This window comes from Oncorhynchus gorbuscha, linkage group LG11 (assembly GCF_021184085.1).
Source record: "Oncorhynchus gorbuscha isolate QuinsamMale2020 ecotype Even-year linkage group LG11, OgorEven_v1.0, whole genome shotgun sequence".
NCBI classification, from domain to species: Eukaryota; Metazoa; Chordata; class Actinopteri; order Salmoniformes; family Salmonidae; genus Oncorhynchus; species Oncorhynchus gorbuscha.
This window is the reverse complement of record NC_060183.1, coordinates 56,780,607-56,803,893: the sequence shown is the minus strand read 5'-3', so window position 1 is coordinate 56,803,893 and position 23,287 is coordinate 56,780,607. Positions and strand designations below refer to the sequence as shown.

At 41.4% G+C, this 23,287-nt stretch overlaps 2 protein-coding genes across 3 annotated transcripts in view; one reads left to right on the top strand and one right to left on the bottom strand.

Annotated features, from left to right (window-relative positions):
• Window positions 1-1,411: 1,411 nt before the first annotated feature.
• On the top strand, window positions 1,412-6,541 carry spag8 (sperm associated antigen 8). The gene is made up of 6 exons (XM_046368201.1): window positions 1,412-1,614; window positions 1,855-2,014; window positions 2,272-2,317; window positions 3,550-3,664; window positions 3,855-3,917; window positions 5,372-6,541. Exons 1-6 carry the CDS (start codon window positions 1,543-1,545, stop codon window positions 5,483-5,485), a joined length of 570 nt encoding a protein of 189 aa, XP_046224157.1. The 5' UTR covers window positions 1,412-1,542; the 3' UTR covers window positions 5,486-6,541.
• An 8,822-nt stretch (window positions 6,542-15,363) lies between these two features.
• Window positions 15,364-23,287, bottom strand: part of LOC124048988 (atrial natriuretic peptide receptor 2-like) — a 57,556-nt gene continuing 49,632 nt past the window's right edge. For both annotated transcript variants that reach the window (XM_046370237.1, XM_046370238.1), the window contains exons 16-22: window positions 22,781-22,927; window positions 21,914-22,037; window positions 19,897-19,965; window positions 19,612-19,786; window positions 18,647-18,745; window positions 16,719-16,810; window positions 15,364-16,238 (exon numbers count right to left, since the gene is read on the bottom strand). In XM_046370237.1, coding sequence (XP_046226193.1) covers window positions 16,176-16,238; window positions 16,719-16,810; window positions 18,647-18,745; window positions 19,612-19,786; window positions 19,897-19,965; window positions 21,914-22,037; window positions 22,781-22,927 — 769 coding nt within the window. In that variant the 3' untranslated portion in view covers window positions 15,364-16,175. The remainder of the gene's footprint in view (window positions 16,239-16,718; window positions 16,811-18,646; window positions 18,746-19,611; window positions 19,787-19,896; window positions 19,966-21,913; window positions 22,038-22,780; window positions 22,928-23,287) is intronic.

Genomic DNA, 23,287 nt, shown 5'->3' with positions numbered 1-23,287 from the left:
CCAATGGAAAGTCTACAAAACAATAAGCAAACCAGCCTTTGGAATTGGATTGTGATGATACCATGAATGAATCCTGCACACACTATGCTTTTTTCATATTTTTTTTAGTCAGGAAAAATCTTTGATTTGATGTGTATGAAATTAATTCATAGGAGAGAAAAATATTGATAAATTGTCAAGATTTAGACAGACACAGGCCAGTGTTTCTCCAATCACAATGCCTCCAAACACAATAACATCTTCTTTATTCACTGTAATTGTACCTCAGGGGGCCATTTCTTCTCTTGGAACCAAAACAATGCATTTCACATACCTGCATTTCATGCCATACCTTCCATCCTCTACATATCCCTGTCATTTGTCTTTCCTCTCACAAGAGACACCTCAGTCTGTATTGTTACACACACATACACTCACATGCACATACATGCACACATACAGAGCCATGATCAGCGGTGAGGACACACACACACACACACACACACACACACACACACACACACACACACACACACACACACACACACACACACACACACACACACACACACACACACACACACACACACACACACACACACACACACACACACACACACACACACACACACACACAGAAAGCATTGGCATTTTTTAAATAATGGCTGTCTGGTGAATAGACAGGAAGCTACATTTAAATTTTGCTCCATCATCTGGACAGCTGTTTGGAATCAGTGTATACCCTCCCATCCCTTTCCCCATCCCAAGGGTCTCGGGAGAAAACTTGTCATGACTGGATGCTTTGTGCACAACCAATGGGCACATCTGAGGACAAATCCATCCACCCTTTTAGAGCAGGTACTGACTATATGCCGTGTAGCTGCACAGTGCAAATACTGAAAACAGGGTTTTGAAACTGGGGTGTGGACGCAAATACACATTGAGTGATGTGAATGTTAGCTAAATAAAATATAGTGCTTTATGCGCCAAATTATATTAAAACTTTACACCAAGGATTTAATAACAAAATTATATTATAGAATGTTGTGTGTGCTGAAATTGCACGTTGCATTATTTGTTCGACCGAATGGGAAAACGTCTGTGTGATCATTTGAAATAAGAGCAGGATAAAAATGTTTAAAAATGTATTTGTATTAAAAATGTATTTGATACAGATGTTATTATTAACATCATGGCATACATATCGGTGAATGCTGTGACATATGAAATACGAGTGATGGTGTAATCAATGTGTAATAACTACGTAAAAAAAGAATGAACGTGTTAAATTATTATGTGACTTGCAGTCATATTCCGGCCCTGATTGGTCAACAAGCTTATTTGACCCGCAAAGACCCTAAATTATCTCTATGCTTATTTTCGAATGACGTCACGATGTCGTTTGTTTACAGTTGTTAGGGTTACACTTCCACAACAGAATAATAAATAGTGGTAGCTACGTTTAGCTAGAAGCAAGCTAGCTAGCTACATCAACTATCTTGGTTTCACAAGATTAATTAGAGATTTCACACTACTAACTAAGTGCATTGTAATGCAAATATAATGACTGCATTGGACACTTCTGTTGAACAAAAATCTATTGGAAAATGTTTGCTGTATAACTGGGTAGAGGAGGTGAGTTTTTTTCTCGGAAAAAGTTGTCTCAATATGAAAGCTGGTAGTGGTGTGTGTGTTTCTGCGTGTGTGAGAGCGAGAGATGTAAGTTAGCGGTAGGCCTACATGTATAGCTAAGTTCAGGTATATGAGGGCTCGCATGTTCTCCCTCCTGTTTTCTCAGTTAGCTATAAGTGCCATCCTTAATAGGTCATTAGTACAAGTCACTCCTTTAACTAATTAAAAATGACATTCATTCAGCGGGCCACTGCCGTCCTTGACAATGAGAGGCCCAGAGCGCACATCCACAAAAATGGACATAAAGGGATTCTCACTATGGATCTGTCATCCAAAGTTCAAGGTGTCACCACAGTGAATGCTGCTTTCACCCCTCCCAAGGGTCACGGGGTGAGACAAAGAGGTAGGTACAGAATAAGAACATTGAACACCAATAAACATACCTACATCCAGCCGACCTTGAATAGATTTTTCCTGGAATGAGTTTTAGATTCAGTTGATGCCACGCAACATTCAAACATACTGTAACCTTACTACTGTGCAAACTGTTCATAAGCATACTGTTATGCTGTCTCACTGGCTGACTTGATTAAAATTCACTCAAGCATTTTAGAGTTCGGTATGTGTTTTGCCCATGTTTTATTTGTTTTATTTGTTAAGGCCTCAGAGGAGAACTTTTGGAAAATGATCTGCTCAAGAAAATAAGGTAGGCCTAATTGACCAAAGTTTCATTTCATAACAGTTATCATAATGTGAACAACACATTCAAACTTGAAACATATATATATATATATATTACTCGAGACGTGACACAACACTGTTCAATCAATGCCTTTATCCGAACTGGTAGGAGGAAAGTGATATAATTTACAAGTCTTGGTTAGTTTTACAGTTCTATGAACACTTTGTGCTTTTTCATTTGACTTCATTATCTGATTTAAAATGTTATGTGCAGTGTAATGTGGTTCATAGAATGTGTCCACAACAATGTGGTTAACATCCCCAACAAGTGATTTTAACAAAGGGAGGTATGGCGGTTAAAACGGGTTGTTGGAGGGGAGAGAGTCTCAACTCATATTCACTGACTTATGCCGTACAAAACCGCACAGTCACAAAACTGAGCTAGATTTTTACTGAATTCTCAAAGTTAAATGTAAAGAACATTAACAAGGTTCTAACTAGTTTATTATGACAAAAAATAACATCAATTTAAATAAGTAGCATTAGTCATAGAACCTTTAATAGTGGTTTGGAGAGTGTTGCTTTGCTTTTCCATGGCAATAGTCTGCTGTAGGGAAACAGTAAGAGTAAATGTCAACATATCAACACTCCTTGGAAGCTGCTCAATGTGAGAATTTCAATTGGATCTGTGGACACCAGTTATTTTTTTTAATTATTTATCTAGGCAAGTCAGTTAAGAACAAATTCTCGTTTTCAATGACGGCCTAGGAACAGTGGGTTAACTGCCTGTTCAGGGGCAGAACAACAGATTTGTACCTTCTCAGCTCAGGGATTTGAACATGCAACCTTTCGGTTACTAGTCCAAAGCTCTAACCACTAGGCTACCCTGCCGCCCCATGAAGAGATGAAGAGATGAAGAGATGGGACAGGGAGTTTACACCACAAATAAGTATGTTATGACAACCTGTATGAATAATGAGGAATAACAGTGGAACAATGTTCTTTTGATTCATATGGTAATGAATGTATTATTATGCATATCCATACACTAATCATGTAAGCCTAAGAATAAATAGCCTTTATCACTGCATAGACCTTACACGCAGCAATGCAGCTACTGATAGATTTAAAAATAGTCATCTAAAGTTCAGCAATGTGAAAATGTGAGAAAAATGTCAAATGTCAAAGTAGCAGAGACAGATAAGGCTATTGCTGTAGGTTCTCATGCTGATATGGCCCTCCTCCTCTATCCCACAGTGAGCAGACACATGCAGAATTTAACCCTGAGCCTCCCAAAACAGAGTTCTGCTCCACTACCAAAGAGGACTACAAAGTTGAAGGCTTTCTGCCTTCCCTGCCTTCACCACAAAAGGTCTTCTAAATCAAGTATATTCTATGAACATGATTACAAAATTTCGCTCTTTGTGAGACACCTTGTTTTGGGACTTAGCTACCTTTTATCATTTTCCTGTCTTTCAAATATAAAAATGACGCCAGCATTATTCAACTCATACTTGAACAGAATGCTCATTTCTAATGCATTCTTGGTTTGCTGTGATTAGGAGCATGACTACAAAAGCGATCAGGCAATTACCTTTTGGAGTGAGAATCATCATCAGATACAGGTTGGTCTGATTATTACATTACTCCCCCATTGGCATAACCCTCTCTACATTATCGTAAATGGAGAGAGCACCATGTTTTCACTATTACTGGATGGCTGCTTAGCATTATAGTCAACACTAGACAAAATGCCATTGTTACATTTGATCATCTTTATTATTTTCAATTATTAAGTCAGCTTTTGTGTGGTGTGTCATTTACTCTGCTATAGTACAGTGTCTGTGGTGTTAGTGGTCTGTCTGTGTTTGTGAAGCATTTGTTGCTTGGCTATTCCACTTACAAAATTGAATACAATAAATTGCTGGAAGAGACCTCCCACATACCCACAACTCAGTAAAACATTACACGAGTGTGTCAAGAAAGCAATTCTTTTCAGAAGCATTTTATTTACCCTATCAAGGTTAGAGGACCCATAGCCTTATATTCTTAAGTATCCTTAGGTTTGTACTCTTTGGGACTCACTCCTAACATTATATTATATCATTATATAATATTTATATTAATATAGTATTCATATTATATTAATCTCTACTGCACAATCTGGTTTTTATTTTCTCAATTAACCCATCATTATTGTTGGACATCTGGCCCTTGAGTTTTAGTATTTGATGGCTGTTGATATGTAAGATATTAACAAATGAAAATGATTTAGCATATGTTTGTAATTTTGGTGTCATATTTGATGGCTATTTACAAGCCTCCATTTTGAATGTGGTCTCAAAGTGCCCTTCAATAAGACATCTTATTAAATTCTGCCAATAGACTTTAAAGAGACTTTAATGAAAATGATTTAGCATATGTTTGTAATTTTGGTGTCATATTTGATGGCTATTTACAAGCCTCCATTTTGAATGTGGTCTCAAAGTGCCCTTCAATAAGACATCTTATTAAATTCTGCCAATAGACTTTAAAGAGCACAGCTGGTACAGGGTACTGTCGATTTCCGAATGAAATGATACATCTCGCCTCCCGGGTTGCACAGTGGTTAAGGGCGCTGTACTGTAGCGCCAGCTGCGCCACCAGAGACTCTGGGGTCGCGCCCAGGCTCTGTCGTATCCCGGTCGTGGCCTACGCACAATTGGCCTAGAATCGTCCAGGTTAGGGAAGAAATCCTTGTCTCATCAAGCACCAGGTTGGGTTGTGTATCGGAGGACGCATGACTTTCAACCTTCGTCTCTCCCGAGCCCGTACGGGAGTTGTAGCGATGAGACAAGATAGTAGCTACTAAACAATTGGACACCGTGAAATTGGGGAGAAAAAGGGGTACAATTTAAGAAAGAAATGATTACATCTCATCCACTTTTTAACTCAGTTAATTTAAGCCTTAAATGAGCAGCTACTGTAATAATAGCATACCTAGCATACTCCTTCACTGTAGTCTGATAATACTCTACAGTCTACACAAAAACCTTTTTAAACAACAGCAAGTAACATGTACCATGTTCTGCCATCTCAGGGTGTAACAGCGGTGAGAACCAGGGATACCCCATTCAAGAAGAATGCCACCTTCAGCACACCTATCAGTGAACACATGGATGACAAGCCTATTCTGTACACACCGGAGAATTAAGCTGTTTCTCATGTGCGCATTGGACACAGTGGTATTAAATTATTGTTCCATAATATTGTGTATGAATATTGCTCTGTTTATCATTTCAATTAGGTCTAGTCTCTGCAATGTATATGAATTGTGTAAGTACTGCACAAATGATTTAACACAAGCAGACAGATGAATGGTTTTGAATTGTAACTTTATCTCAGGGTCATTGTCTCCTTGCAGAATTACAGTTGTTGTTTTTTTATTCATACCAGAGCTTTGTATTAAGAATATTCTCTCTGTTTGTTCATGCTTTTATTTTTGTTTGTAGGTTATTTTCTCCTATGGTCTTTTTCTCAAACCTTTGCAACTTGTAATTACCACAATTGAGCAGTGCTGAACAACAGAAAGCCACATGTTCCACTTTCCTCTGTGCTGGGCAAAAATGGATCTGGCTATTGTCCTTGGACAAATAGCAAGAAAACCATTTTTTTCTGAGATGAGGAAAGTGTTTTTCCAACGTTAGAAAGAGAGGCACACAGAAGCCTCCTCCGCCATACAGATGTCAGAAATATTGATGTTCATATTGATGTTCATGCAGCCTCCTTACTTTAGAGAGCATGGCTCCGATTCAGATTTGTGTTCTGTCAATCAAGAGACATGTCTACATTGTGTTCCTCTCTCCTCTTGCTTTCAGCAGAGATTATGAGGAGGTAGCTATGGCAACAAGTAATTTTAGACTACATTTATGCAAATTATCCCCCAAAACATTTCCTTACCTCATGGGATTAGAGGGGGAAACAATTGATGTCTGAAACAGATGCCATTTAGCTACTTCCAGCCAAGTGAAATATATTGCATATAATTGTTTTAATTCAAATTAACTGTGAAAAAGTAAATATTTCCTTGAATAAATTTGGCTACTAATTCTCTTCCGTGATTCAATTAAATGAATAATGTATATTTTGATCTATCCATAACTGTGTATTTGTTTAAGTTTATAAAAAAAATGTATTACAATAATTCCTTCTCTGTATTTCCCTGTGAAGGGAGCACTGCTCTGAGTTATTAAAATGGATGTGGTGCTTTTGTCAGAGGAGACAAATGTTGAACCATCTTATGAACTATGTGCTTGTGATACAGTAGGCCTACATACCTGCAGTAGAAATTCCTTCAATGCATTCCCCCATCAAAAGTTCCCTTCTTGGTTGTTGTTGTCTCTCCTCCCAAATTGTATCAAAAATGCTAATGGCATTCTTCACCCTCCCTTCAACTCTCTTCAACAGATAAAACCAGGAGCCTTTGATGACTCAACAATTACTCAAATTCATCCTTCATTCTTCTACTGAATTCTACAGTATCATTTCATTTCATTTAAACATCTGTATGCACACACATGTACAGATTTGGATACTGTACACTCCCTGAAGGGGAGACAAAAGTGATGAGAGACTTATGTGACACTTACAGTGGGGCAAAAAAGTATTTAGTCAGCCATCAATTGTGCAAGTTCTCCCACTTAAAAAATATGAGAGAGGCCTGTAATTTCCATCATAGCATAGGTACACTTCAACTATGACAGACAAAATGAGAAGAAAAAAAAATCGAGAAAATCACATTGTAGGATTTTTAATGAATTTATTTGCAAATTATGGTGGAAAATAAGTATGATGAAAATTACAGGCCTCTCTCATAATTTTAAGTGGGAGAACTTGCACAATTGGCAGCTGACTATATATCACTAGCCACTTTAAACAATGCTACTTAATATAATGTTTACATACCCTACATTATTTATCTCATATGTATTTGTATACACTGTACTCTATATCATCTACTGCATCTTTATGTAGTACATGTATCACTAGCCACTTTAAAATATGCCACTTTGTTTACATACTCATCTCATATGTATATACTGTACTCGATACCATCTACTGCATCTTGCCTATGCCGCTCTGTACCATCACTCATTCATATATCTTTATGTACATATTCTTTATCCCTCTTTACACTTGTGTGTATAAGGTAGTAGTTTTGGAATTGTTAGCTAGATTACTCGTTGGTTATTACTGCACTGTCAGAACTAGAAGCACAAGCATTTCGCTACACTCGCATTAACATCTGCTAACCATGTGTATGTGACAAATAAAAATTTGATTTGATTTGATTAAATACTTTTTTGCCCCACTGTACTTGGTTGATAAGGGCCCGATTCAGACTTAGGAAATGTATGCTACAGACAGAAATTGGCATATCACATTATTGACAGAATCCTGTGGCGCTTGTGGGGGTCGTAGAGCAAGGGAATAGGAACAGCTGGGAGCAGGAACGGAACGATAGAGAGAAGAGAGAGCGAGAGAGTGAGAGAGGGAGGGGAGAGAGAGGGATAGAAGGAGGGAAAGAACCAAATAAGACCAGCAGAGGGAAACGAATAGCATGGGGAGCACAGGGACAAGACATGATAATAAATGACAAACATGACAGTACCCCCCCACTCACCGAGCGCCTCCTGGCGCACTCGAGGAGGAATCCTGGCGGCAACGGAGGAAATCATCGATGAGTGAACGGTCCAGCACGTCCCGAGACGGAACCCAACTCCTCTCCTCAGGACCGTAACCCTCCCAATCCACTAGGTATTGGTGACCCCGTCCCCGAGAACGCATGTCCATGATCTTATGTACCTTGTAAATAGGTGCGCTCGACAAGGACGGGAGGGGGGAGGGAAGACGAACGGGGTGCGAAGAAAGGGCTTAACACAGGAGACATGGAAGACAGGATGGACGCGACGAAGATGTCGCGGAAGAAGCAGTCGCACAGCGACAGGATTGACGACCTGGGAGACACGGAACGGACCAATGAACCGCGGAGTCAACTTACGAGAAGCTGTCGTAAGAGGAAGGTTGCGAGTGGAAAGCCACACTCTCTGGCCGCAACAATACCTTGGACTCTTAATCCTGCGTTTATTGGCGGCTCTCACCGTCTGTGCCCTGTAACGGCAAAGTGCAGACCTCACCCTCCTCCAGGTGCGCTCACAACGTTGGACAAACGCTGAGCGGAGGGAACGCTGGACTCGGCAAGCTGGGATGAGAACAGAGGAGGCTGGTAACCCAGACTACTCTGAAACGGAGATAACCCGGTAGCAGACGAAGGAAGCGACCAGAGCGTATTCTGCCCAGGGGAGCTGTTCTGCCCAAGACGCAGGGTTTCTGAAAGAAAGGCTGCGTAGTATGCGACCAATCGTCTGATTGGCCCTCTCTGCTTGACCGTTAGACTGGGGATGAAACCCGGAAGAGAGACTGACGGACGCACCAATCAAACGACAGAACTCCCTCCAAAACTGTGACGTGAATTGCGGGCCTCTGTCTGAAACGGCGTCTAACGGGAGGCCATGAATTCTGAATACATTCTCAATAATGATTTGTGCCGTCTCCTTAGCGGAAGGAAGTTTAGCGAGGGGAATGAAATGTGCCGCCTTAGAGAACCTATCGACAACCGTCAGAATCACAGTCTTCCCCGCAGACAAAGGCAGACCGGTAATGAAGTCTAAGGCAATGTGAGACCATGGTCGAGAAGGAATGGGGAGCGGTCTGAGACGACCGGCAGGAGGAGAGTTACCCGACTTAGTCTGCGCGCAGTCCGAACAAGCAGCCACGAAACGGCGCGTGTCACGCTCCTGAGTCGGCCACCAAAAGCGCTGGCGAATAGACGCAAGAGTGCCTCGAACACCGGGATGACCAGCTAACTTGGCAGAGTGAGCCCACTGAAGAACAGCCAGACGAGTGGAAACAGGAACGAAAAGGAGGTTACTAGGACAAGCGCGCGGCGACGCAGTGTGCGTGAGTGCTTGCTTAACCTGTCTTTCAATTCCCCAGACTGTTAACCCGACAACACGCCCATAAGGAAGAATCCCCTCGGGATCAGTAGAAGCCACAGAAGAACTAAACAGACGGGATAAGGCATCAGGCTTGGTGTTCCTGCTACCCGGACGGTAAGAAATCACAAACTCGAAACGAGCGAAAAACAACGCCCAACGAGCTTGACGGGCATTAAGTCGTTTGGCAGAACGGATGTACTCAAGGTTCTTATGGTCTGTCCAAACGACAAAAGGAACGGTCGCCCCCTCCAACCACTGTCGCCATTCGCCTAGGGCTAAGCGGATGGCGAGCAGTTCACGGTTACCCACATCATAGTTGCGCTCAGATGGCGACAGGCGATGAGAAAAATAAGCGCAAGGATGAACCTTATCGTCAGACTGGAAGCGCTGGGATAGAATGGCTCCCACGCCTACCTCTGAAGGCCAACCTCGACAATGAATTGTCTAGTGACGTCAGGAGTAACGAGGATAGGAGCGGACGTAAAACGTTCTTTTAGAAGATCAAAAGCTCCCTGGGCGGAACCGGACCACTTAAAACACGTCTTGACAGAAGTAAGAGCTGTGAGAGGGGCAGCAACTTGACCGAAATTACGAATGAAACGCCGATAGAAATTAGCGAAACCTAAAAGCGCTGCAACTCGACACGTGACCTTGAACGGGCCAATCACTGACAGCTTGGACCTTAGCGGAATCCATCTGAATGCCTTCAGCGGAAATAACGGAACCGAGAAAAGTAACGGAGGAGACATGAAAAGAGCACTTCTCAGCCTTTACGTAGAGACAATTCTCTAAAAGGCGCTGTAGAACACGTCGAACGTGCTGAACATGAATCTCGAGTGACGGAGAAAAAATCAGGATATCGTCAAGATAGACAAAAACAAAAATGTTCAGCATGTCTCTCAGAACATCATTAACTAATGCCTGAAAAACAGCTGGCGCATTGGCGAGACCCGAACGGCAGAACCCGGTACTCAAAATGCCCTAACGGAGTGTTAAACGCCGTTTTCCACTCGTCCCCCTCTCTGATGCGCACGAGATGGTAAGCGTTACGAAGGTCCAACTTAGTAAAGCACCTGGCTCCCTGCAGAATCTCGAAGGCTGATGACATAAGGGGAAGCGGATAACGATTCTTAACCGTTATGTCATTCAGCCCTCGATAATCACGCAGGGGCGCAGAGTACCGTCCTTCTTCTTAACAAAAAGAACCCCGCCCCGGCCGGAGAAGAAGAAGGCACTATGGTACCGGCGTCAAGAGACACAGACAAATAATCCTCGAGAGCCTTACGTTCGGGAGCCGACAGAGAGTATAGTCTACCTCGAGGAGGAGTGGTCCCCGGAAGGAGATCAATACTACAATCATACGACCGGTGAGGAGGAAGGGAGTTGGCTCGGGACCGACTGAAGACCGTGCGCAGATCATGATATTCCTCCGGCACTCCTGTCAAATCGCCAGGTTCCTCCTGAGAAGTAGGAACAGAAGAAACGGGAGGGATGGCAGACATTAAACACTTCACATGACAAGAAACGTTCCAGGATAGGATAGAATTACTAGACCAATTAATAGAAGGATTATGACATACTAGCCAGGGATGACCCAAAACAACAGGTGTAAACGGTGAACGGAAAATCAAAAAAGAAATAGTCTCACTGTGGTTACCAGATACTGTGAGAGTTAAAGGTAGTGTCTCAAATTTGATACTGGGAAGACGACTACCATCTAAGGCAAACATGGGCGTAGGCCTGTCTAACGGTCTGAAAGGAATGTTATGTTTCCGAGCCCATGCTTCGTCCATGAAACAACCCTCAGCCCCAGAGTCAATCAAAGCACTGCATGTAGCACCCGAACCGGTCCAGCGTAGATGGACCGACATAGTAGTACAAGATCTAGATGAAGGGACCTGAGTAGTAGCGCTCACCAGTAGCCCTCCGCTTACTGATGGGCTCTGGCCTCTTACTGGACATGAATTAACAAATGTCCAGCAACTCCGCAATAGAGGCACAGGCGGTTGGTGATCCTCCATTCCCTCTCCTTATTCGAGATGCGAATCCTCCCAGCTGCATGGGCTCAGTCTCAAAGCCAGAGGAGGGAGATGGTTGCGATGCGGAGCAGGGAAACACCGTTGATGCGAGCTCTCTTCCACGAGCCCGGTGACGAAGATCTACCCGTCGTTCTATGCGGATGGCGAGAGCAATCAAAGAATCCACATCTGATGGAACCTCCCGGGAGAGAATCTCATCCTTAACCACTGCGTGGAGTCCTCCAGAAAACGAGCGAGCAGCGCCGGCTCGTTCCACTCACTAGAGGCAGCAAGAGTGCGAAACTCAATAGAATAATCCGTTATGGACCGTTCACCTTGGCATAAGGAAGCCAGGGCCCTAGAAGCCTCCCTACCAAAAACTGAACGGTCAAAAACCCGAATCATCTCCTCTTTAAAGTTCTGGAATTTGTTAGAGCAATCAGCCCTTGCCTCCCAGATAGCTGTGCCCCATTCTCGAGCCCGGCCAGTAAGGAGTGAAATGACGTAAGCAACCCGAGCTCTCTCTCTAGAGTATGTGTTGGGTTGGAGAGAGAACACAATCTCACACTGCGTGAGAAAGGAGCGACACTCAGTGGGCTGCCCGGAGTAGCAAGGTGGGTTATTAACCCTAGGTTCTGGAGGCTCGGCAGGCCAGGAAGTAACAGGTGGCACGAGACGTAGACTCTGGAACTGTCCAGAGAGGTCGGAAACCTGAGCGGCCAGGTTCTCCACGGCATGGCGAGCAGCAGACAATTCCTGCTCGTGTCTGCCGAGCATGGCTCCTTGGATCTCGACGGCAGTGTAACGAGCGTCTGAAGTCGCTGGGTCCATTCCTTGGTCGGTTCCTTCTGTCATGCAGGTGAAAGAGGACCCAAAAGCGACTTAACAGAAACAGAGTTTATTTAAGTCCAAAACGGAATAACAGAAATCCTCTAGACTTGTAGAGGGGAAACAACTGGAGAAGCGGCCACAGACTGCAGGTCGCTTCGGGTAGGCGCAGGCCGTAGTCGACAGAGACACCTGCTCACACGCAGCATCTGATGAAGGCAAAAACACGACAGGACAGGGCGATACACAATCATAGCAAAAACACGACAGGACAGGGCGAAACGCAATCACAGCATGGTGAATACAATACAAGGAACCGACGGGACAGGAACGGATCACAAAGGAATAAATAGGGACTCTAATCAGGGGAAAGGATCGGGAACAGGTGTGGGAAGACTAAATGATGATTAGGGGAATAGGAACAGCTGGGAGCAGGAACGGAACGATAGAGAGAAGAGAGAGCGAGAGAGTGAGAGAGGGAGGGGGAGAGAGAGGGATAGAAGGAGGGAAAGAACCAAATAAGACCAGCAGAGGGAAACGAATAGCATGGGGAGCACAGGGACAAGACATGATAATAAATGACAAACATGACAAAAACAGAGAACACCAACGTGTTTTTGAGAGTCTCATCTTTTCATAGAGTGGTCACATTAGTTTGGACGCTACAGATGTTTCTGTGAGAAGACTGATTTTTTGGGATGTCTCATGACCTGACAAACATCGCTGTAGCTCGGCCACCTTCCACCGCCGATGCGGAAGGCTGACAAGGGGCGGATTGAGACGCAGCCCATGCAAATATCTCTAACTTAAACAGACAGATTTTGATGGGGATTTTTTTATTATGTTACTTAGATTGATACACAGATTAATTTTAAGGATTAATATGTCTACTCCCCTTCATCTACACTGAGAAGTGACCATAAGGGATCATGGCCTTCACCTGGATTCACCTGGTCAGTCTGTCATGTAAAGGTTCCTAATGTTTTGCACACTCAGTGTATGTATATTGGTGAATCAAATTATTATTTTTTGATTCATCATGAAAGTTGCAATATTCAATTGTTCAATCCATTAAATATCGGAAAGAGGGAAAAGTGTACAATAGGGGTTGACCAGTAGTCCTATAAATCTACCCGAATAATCCTCACTAAGCATGAAACTGTGATGACAACGGTTCTGTCTTCCTGGTCCAGGTTCAAACTCAATATGGTCTGCATTCCATAATGATTCAAATGGGTTACATGTGACAAATTATAGCACAACTTGTAATATTCTAGCCTAACATGATCCACTATTGCTAGCGATTCCCAGAAACAACCACAGGAACGCGACTGAAATTTCTGTAAACTAACGATGAAATGGAATGATGCGAAATGGAATGAAACTAACACTAACATGACAGTTCTACATTTATGGTGGCATAACTGACGAGGGCTACCGATAGTGGCTAATATTTAACATGATATAAACTGACAAAAAAAATACAGTGAAAAGTCCAGGCATATAATTAAACCATTCTTGAAATCATAAATCAACTCTGTGGGTTTGGCGCTATAGGGTCATTTGCGCATGGCTACAGGATGGCAGGTAGCCTAGTGGTTAGAGCGTTGGGCCAGTAACCGAAAGGTTGCTAGATAAAATCCCCGAGCTGACAAGGTAAAAATCTGTCGTTCTGCTACTGAACAAGGCAGTTAACCCACTGTTCCTAGGTCGTCATTGCAAATAAGAATTTGTTCTTAACTGACTTGCCTAGTTAAATAAAGGTTAAATAAATAAACATGATCACTTAATTTGTAAGTCGCTCTGGATAAGAGCGTCTGCTAAATGTCTTAAATGTACGGAATTCCCCCTTAGTTAATTGGAGCAGAGATGAAGAGACACATGATGCACACTGCCATGTCACAGCAGCTAATGACTGGTGATGTGTCGTTGCAACTGAACACAACTGCATCCTGCACAACCTGATAATGACTGTTATTGTACAGTACAGTCAGGTTCTTCTCACTCTGCATCTCTTTTTTCTCTGTCTGTTCACACCTGAATTTAGCAAACAGTTCATTATAGTCACTACCTGTGCGGTTTGACAACATTGCCATGTGAAAAGGCAAGATATTTTTGTCAATGGTGCATATGGTGGTGTTCTAACATTTAATTGAAGGTTTCTGATACTGGCAGATGCAATGCAAATACTAGGCTACAGATGATTGTATCGTGGGACTTTAGTTAAATAAAAGAAAGAAAACATTTAAAGCTACTTAGCTTTGCATAACTTCTGTCATTCATGTGTGAAATGCAATAGCCACTGTTGGTTTAGGAACCTATTAAAGTGATACTGTAATAGACTAAAAATGACAAATCAGGGAACAACGCTGTAATTAGAATTTAGGATGTCTAAGGTACCGCAGCAATTTCAACAGAATGGCCATTCAAGATTCCCAACAGGTTTTGCTGACTAACTTACATTTTCACTCCTAAAAGGAGAAACCTTTCAAACAATAAATAAAGCAGATTCTCTAACATTTTTAGAGAACGTCATAAGGACACTAAATTCTGTCCAAGTTACATCAGGGGAATATGGCCCAGTTATTAAAGCGGGTCCGGTTCCACGAAAGGGCAAAAGGGGACTCAGCCCCCTCAGTTGAAACTTGTGTCCCCTCAGTTTTAGTCGTATGTCCTTATAAAAAAATAGCATAAAAGTTCAAATGACTGAGTGACAGGTTTGCGCGAAATCTGTGCCTCTGCTGCGCTGTATCAGCACCATGGACAGAGCGCTCCACGCAGTGTGTTTGTGTGTAGGGGGGGTAGGAAATCCTTTGGATTTCAACAAAAAGCCGCCAAATATAGATTGTGTTATGCCTTTATTGATCTGATATTTTGTCTATAGGTCTACATTCCCAGTTGTGTTATTATTCAAAGCCCCATTTTTTTTGCATGAATAACTAGGCTATTACTTTCAGCATTTAGTTTGCATTATTTTGGTTAGACATAGGTGTGTAGGGCTGCATTCACATAAGGTAATTCACCTTTTACAAACAGCATATCTATCTTGTAGCCTATATTCATTACCAAAGTGGCATTGCTTTAGTGTGTAGGGCGCTGGCTATTGTATTGATACAGCGCAGCTGAGATGGGCTACAGATTTCGCGCCAACCTGTCACTTCAAAAGCACTCAATGGTCTCGGAGTCTCTGCCTTTGAACTGTATGTTTATTGTGATAGAAGCAGAATTTTAAATAATTCCAATGCAAGAACCATCAAAAATGTTATTCACTTTATCCTGGCAACGGGTCTGTATAAAAGTTAAGACGTACGGTCAGACACATAAATAGTGAGCTGGTTACAAGAAATGTCCCCCTTTTACCGTCAATGATGATATTTCAAAATGTTAATGTTTTGTAAAAATCGGATTTACTAAATCATGAAATGTTTTTATCAAAAGCACATTAATGCAGTGCACCGACTCACACACGACTATGAAAACACACAGGGTTGAACATAAATAATATTATCTGAACAATGTATGAAACATAGTTGTATTGTACTCACTTTATTGAACAAAATATCTTACAATATCTTGGAAATACATATATCATCTTGTACTCTATAACACCACTGTGGAACTCGGACCTCTGCATTGACATCTATTACACTGTGCGCCCGTCCGTTATGAACGCTGTATGGAAATATTAATACAGAATTGACTTCCAAACACATGATATAAATCTAAATATAGAAAGTACTCAATCTCAGGACAGAAGGATTCTCCATACAAAACGTCTTACAATTGTTGGGGTAGTAAACCGTACATAGGTATTATAAACATACCATTAAACATCTCTTCTTTTCCAAAAAGGTCTAATTCAGTAAATATTGTTGTTCCGCTTTTGGGGAAGGAATCACCTTTAGGCCTTATTCTAGAACAAATAAAGCATTGGCTGACTGTGCCACTGTGTAGCCTCTGTGGTTGGCTCCACTGTGGGTACACGCTGTCAGCAGGCCTCTCAGATAACGTACACATCAGTCTTCTCCCCTTCAAGCCAATAGGTTCGCATTTTGCCTTTGCCCTGGAAAAACACATAAATCAATAGGCTCATCAATGGAGAGGAGTGGGAGTGAGAGATACACCAAAGGGCTTCTCTTTCTTAAAGGGTGACCCTGGCATTAGCTGGGCCTGTTAAAACTAATCTGGCATCCCTAGAGAGAGTACATTACACTTCATAACCAGACTTGATGGTTTTCTTCCATTTCAACAGAAGAGTACAGACATATTTTTTATGACACTCGTACTCTGAGAGATCCAGAGCTGCAATCTACTGAAATGCACTGCATATAATAAACAGAATGGGAATCACAAGACCACATTTCACTATAGCTGACCCTGTAAAACAACAGATTTCACTGCACCTATCTGGTGTATGTGACAAAACACTTTTGTATTCTTCATTTATGTTTCTATCATATTCATTTATCAGACAATATTGAATACATGAAGCCATTACAGATAATGCTGACAACAACACATACATTATTCATTGTGGCCTTACCTTCATTTCTACCTCCCCTCTTTCTTGGAGTTCAAAATAGCCAAACTCATCCAGCACTTCTTTGGTTGCTGAGGACAGGTGGATCCTCAAGGCTGTGAAACACATCAATAGACAATCACAGTGAGTGCTTTGCAGGGAGTGACACCGAGTAGCATTAATGAAACATTTATCCTCTGTCATATGCACTGTGTTAGATCATAACAATTACAGTACACATACATACATACATACATACATGCATGCACGCACGCACGCACGCACGCACGCACGCACGCACGCACGCACGCACGCACGCACGCACGCACGCACGCACGCACGCACGCACGCACGCACGCACGCACGCACGCACACACACACACACACACACACACACACACACACACACACACACACACACACACACACACACACATACATACATATGTCAACCAAGTGTATTGTGAAGGTCAAAAGTAGAAATGAACAGTGAAATCTTCCTGTTGCTGTAGAAATAGTCCTTAGAAACAGCTGTTGACAGTCCAGTCCCAGAGGTGATTCCTACCACTATAGGATATTTTATGGTCTGCAGTTTATCACTATGGATGTGGCCTGGCTATAAGTGTTATTAATTATTTATCAACGGACGTGAAAGCACACAGCAGGAAGTGAGCAGGAAGTGAGTGGGTTAATCAATAATGTGATGAGTCACTCACAAAAAATCCTGGCCGGCACAGCACCAGCGGTCCAACTACCACTACACCAGTTAACAACTGCTGCCAGTAATACCAGTCCAGATAAACACTATTAAACTAGGACGACAACCTCCATCCCCTCTGTTGCTTTGTGATGATAAATATCCCATTCCCTGTCTACTTAATCTATCCCTTGATGCTTCATTTCTTACAGGGAAGTATGTGCAAAGAGCTAGTCCACAATATTTTTTGTTATGCATTCTCAGACACAAGCATTAGTCAGATTTAGTCAAGACAAATAATGACGGGAAACCAGTCTTTCACAAAACAATTGCATAAGCAAATATACAACAGGGAATGCTCGACAGACGAACAAAATCCTAATCCAACAGGAAATCATGAATACTTGTTGTTGTTTTAGTTTGTGTCAGCTGAAACATACAGTGCCTCCAGAAAGTATTCACAGCCCTTGACTTATTCCACATTTTGTTGTGTTACAGCCTGAATTCTCAGCCTTTTTCCCCCCTCACCCAACTGCACACAATGCCCCATAATGACAAAGTGAAAACATGTTGTTAGACATTTTTGCAAATGTATTGAAAATTAAATACAGAAATATCTCATTTACATAAGTAGTCACACCCCTGAGTCTATACACGTTACAATCAACTTCGGCAGCAATTACAGCTGTGAGTCTTTCTAGGTAAGTCTCTAAGAGATTTGCCCACCTGGATTGTACAATATCTCATCCTCAGTTTTCTCCTATCACAGCCATTAAACTCTGTAACTGTTTTAAAGTCACCATTGGCCTCATGGTGAAATCCCTGAGTGGTTTCCTTCCTCTCTGACAACTGAGTTATGAAGGACACCTGTATCTTTGTAGTGACTGGGTTTATTGATAACCCATCCAAAGTGTAATTAATAACTTCACCGTGCTCAAAGGGATATTCAAAGCTTATTTTTATTTTTACCCATCCACCAATAGGTGCCCTTCTTTGCGAGGCGTTTGGAAAACCTTCCTGGTCTTTGTGGTTAAATCTGTGTTTGAAATTCACTGCTCGACTCAGGGGCTTACAGATAATTCTATGTGTAGGGTACAGAGATGAGGTAGTCATTCATATTATTGTCCCAACTGGAATCCAGAATGTGACACTGTTTTATGCGGCTACATTTCCACATTAATAGTTTTAAGTGTTAAAGTGCTGACACCAATCAAAATAGAAAATAGGAAAACAGAGATCCAAATCTGAAACTCACCCTCTCCATTCGACTCCATCCGAGACGCTGTGTTGACAGTATCTCCAAATAAACAATATCTGGGCATTTTCAGACCCACCACCCCAGCACAGACAGGCCCTGTACAGAACAAAAGGCAGTGACATTTACTGGAAATATCCTCCATGGAAAAGCATACTGTAGATGGATAACAATTTCTTTCATCACCAGAACCTCATGATAAGCCAAGTGTATTTAAAAGCATGATCAAGATATGATTGAACTCAAAAACAACATATTCCCACAATGACAGGATCAGGCACCTCCCACACACATTTTTAAAGACCTATCAGTGATGATATTCATGGCAAGTGTTTGAATAAGAATATAAATAGTGCCTGCATGACATAATTGTGTCCAAGCACAATGAAAAACCTCCTTTGCATGCAATACAGCTTGTATCTGTTGTATTTGATCATCATGTCAAAATATTGTAGGTACTGGAGATATCTCCAGAGATTTCTTAGCTGAAATACTGTATGTCTTAAAACCTAGATATTGTCATCAACTGTCATAACCAATCACAGCAGTTTATAACAATTAGTGTGCAAAAGCCCCATGCAATCATGAGGCAGGATACATAAGTGGGCAATTTAATCACAAATGACTTCTTGTCTAGACAACTATTTACCATATAATACATAATTTTGTGTCATAACATAATTCAGTTATTTGTCATAGAATTAAATAAACTGTCATTGGCTAGGGAAGATCATGTAACATTTAGGAGGTATTGAAAGATTTGCATTTGTATGATTTATTAGAGGTGTTTTGACTGGTAACGATATGGATGCTAAGGATCAGGAGAAGGATTGGGCAGTTCCCAAAAGCACTGATTCATTCAATTTGAAAAACAACAACAACAACAACATCTATCTTCTAACAGTAGTTAAGCATAAGACATTTGAACCATCATTTCAAACTCAATGTGAAATGTGAAATGATACCTGTGTGGATTCCTATCCTTAGCCGTAGTTGGTCTTGGGGTCTGTGACGAATCTTGAATGTTTTCACTTGTTCTAGTAAGGCTAGAGACATCCCAGCTATCTCCCTTGCGTGTAGGTTACCATTCCTGACTGGAAGCCCTGACACCACCATGTACGCATCACCAATAGTCTCCACCTCAGATATACATGACAACATGTTAGTAGGTTGAAACAGGTGATTATATATATATATATATATAAAAAATAACCATATTTACATTACAAAACATTATTCATCTGACTTACCTTGTACACATCAAAATTATCAATGATAGCATCAAAGCAAGTGTAGAGATCATTCAGCACTGTCACAACCTATGAAGAGTAAAACAAAACTTTAGCTACGGTACTCAGGTACACTAGAAACAATAGTTCAAGGGTAGACCAATCGCAAACACCACCACTAAAACCGGGTAACTGTTACCCTCCTGCTCCTTCATTCTCTATTTTAGAAATACTTCTTCAGCTAGTGGCAAACATTTGTGAAACATATCAATTTCAAAGATAGTGTGCAAAGATAATAAGTTCCACTGTGTGTGTTCATGAGGCATGTTCCATTTGGTTTGCCCCCGTGATTGACTGAGATGTGTTTCTGCATGAACTCCCAATGGTTCCCCAGTCAGATTAAAATATTTCTCATCCCCCTGCCTTGGACAAGTGCCCAGAACCTCAATTTACTGAGAAATGTGCTTACATGAGTAAAACAACACAACAGACCAAATACTGGGGATACATTTTCACAATATTTTCAGGAATTTGAAGAGTAATACACATCAGCTGTTTATTCAAAATATGAAGTGTTTCTTGTCATTCATAAAATAAATGTTTGTATATTGTAATTCCTTTGAGGGTCTATTGGTCAAGTTAAGAGATTCAGTGGCTTATGGAGAGAGAAATGGTGCTAGGAAAACAGTCTTAGTTCTAGTTTAACTTTCAGAGGGGCTTAGCATTATTTCTTAAACCATTACGACTTAATCTGGGGGGAAAATGGATAAATGTAATTCGATATTTTAATTAAACAGAGCACTAACTGGTAGGTGAGATACCTAAACCTCAAAGCTACACTAATGTTGAAAGAATACCGTCTGTTTTGTGGCCTTAATTGAATAGACATGTGACCTTAAAATCAAGTGCGTAGAATAAAAGTGAACAATGAATATATTTCACATAATACATCGCCACTGAAACCTAGTGGTTGGATTCTTAGCTCTGAGCTATATTAAAATACATTTGATGAAAGGTAAGATTTATGACTGTACTTGTAAGTAGCTTCTGCTGGATGAATAGAGTAGATCTGTCTGAGTGTACCACTCGCCAAGTACAAAATATCGCTCATGCAGAGTTATTGGAAATTATATGAAGACTGACGTGTCTTCACCATTTTGGAAGAAACACCCCAGTAAGACTTTGTCTGAATTCATGGCACAAGTAGCAGAAGAAAACCTGGTTCCTCTGGATGGATTTCAGAATTCGGAACGACCAAAATGTCTGGAGAAAATAACATGTTGGGGCACTGCACTTAAAACCATTACAACCATTGAGACCATTACAACAATCCCATCAAAACAAATCAAATTGTATTTGTCACATGCACCGAATACAACAGGTATTCATTCACCTTACAGTGAAATGCTTACTTACAAACCCTTAACCATTCATCAGCCATTCGTCATACAGTACTTTAGACCCTGGTGAAGGGATTCTCAATATATGAGTGGTCTTGAAATCTTCTTCTTCATCTTCTTCTTCATGAGAGAGAACACATTTCATAGCAGCTACAGCACCCAGTGACTCAGCAATGCGTCAATGCGCTCTCAGCTACTCACAATAGCTATTTTGAGTTGTGGCCTCCATGTGGGAATGCTTTGTAACTATGAGACATACGGTAGGTGCTTTAATAGGCTCTGCATGAGTGAGATCGGTGTAAGTAACAAAGAAGCTCCTCTACATTTCCTCTTCATATTCTCTTCCCATAATGAGTTGTTGGACCAGCATATTTTCAAGCTTTCTTTTCAACTACCTTCAAGTGTCTTGAGGGAGAGTTTACAGGAAGTCTGTCATTTCCCATGGTGAATTGATACTTTGACTCAATAAACATTGAGTGCATTTTACTTAGCAAAACTGACTGGTCACATAGTAAGATTCAAAGTGCAAAATCATGTTGTGGATTTGCTCATGCTGTTGGTTGGTATAGGATAGCTACTGTATAAAGTCTGTACCTGTTGTTGGTTAGGAGTGAATATATCTACTGACAGTTGTTTACCTGCAGTGGTGTACTCTCAGCTGACATTGACGTGAAACCCACAATGTCACTGAAGTAGATTGTCACACTGTCAAACGCCTCCGCTTGGACCGTCTCCCCTCGCTTTAGTTGCTCTGCTACTGAGCTGTGGACAAGAAAACGCTACGTAAGTAAAACCACAATGAACAAAATGCTTATACAGTGCTTAAGAGATAATGTTATCGTTTGCTATAAATCAACAGTGACAGTAAGCTTGGCAGCTACGATCCACAATGAGTAAATAAGCAGATTCTACCAGTATCATTTCCTGTTCACCAATATTTTAAGGTACAGTAAAGAGCCAGAGACACAGTGCAGCACTAGCAGCTGGGTTAATCCAGGACTCTGGTTAAATGATCGGAATTCTGCAGTGAGAGAAGTTATCTCTCGGTTCTCTCAGGCCATTCTCTGTCTGTCAAATTGGCTGAAAGTTGGAGGGAGTCATTTGGCCAGACAATGGGAGGATAAATGAGTGTGACTACAGCGAGACAGACAGCTTAAATAGATGGAGAACATGGCTTATCGTTTGCTGCTTTCGTGTTATCAGAGGTGCTTAACCCCCCTATCACATTTCTCCTCCTAGTTCTGGTTAATGAGAAGTTTGCTTGTCAGCTCCCATCTTGCCTTGCCCTTTCATCTCCTCTCTGCTTAACTGTGAATGTGTATCTTTTTTTTAAGTGTGAGATATAGAATGCTGAGACGCTCTTTCTTGGAATTTGAACAATGATCAAGTGGCACAGCATTACACGGAAAATAGTTTCCAGATTTTCACAATTTGATAAGCAGAAGTTCAGACTGATAATAAGGATAATAGGGCAAGACGAAAATCGGAATAATAATGATTCTTACTGTGGCAAGATCTGGTAAAGTAGATTTTCGGCTTTTCTTTTCTCCTCCAGGTAGGCTTGCGTTCGTTCCTCTACCAGGTTCTCCAGGTTGTTGGCGTACTGCTCCATCCTGGACAGCAGGTTGTTCAGAATACTGGTACTTCCCTCCCTGTGATGAAAAAAGACAGAAAGATAACATACCCATTCATTTGTTGCAATTCTGAATGAAAAATATCTGAACTTTCTATTCTGTTAACATCACCTAATGTACAATTCAATGAGTATTTCAGAAGTGACTTTATGGTCTAGGGCCGGATAAAATCTGTAATTTGTTTTTGCCTGATTCCGTTGAGTTTTTCCTAAATCCATTTCTCCGTTTTGTTTTTCCAATTTATTTTCAGGTTTTCGGCCTCTCAAAATCACACTTTTTTATACATCAGGAGGCCACTTTTAAGATCTGGGAAAATTCTAAGAATGTTGCATTTTGTGTGTAGTTACCCTTTAATGCAAGTGTGCTGTTATGCAGGTG

Bases quoted from the DNA above. Each gene is read 5' to 3' on its own strand.
- spag8 (XM_046368201.1), top strand. From the start codon at position 1,543: ATGACTGCATTGGACACTTCTGTTGAACAAAAATCTATTGGAAAATGT. The intron at 2,318-3,549 runs GTAGGCCTAATT...TCTATCCCACAG, and splicing joins GATCTGCTCAAGAAAATAAG to TGAGCAGACACATGCAGAAT. The intron at 3,918-5,371 runs GTTGGTCTGATT...CTGCCATCTCAG, and splicing joins AGAATCATCATCAGATACAG to GGTGTAACAGCGGTGAGAAC.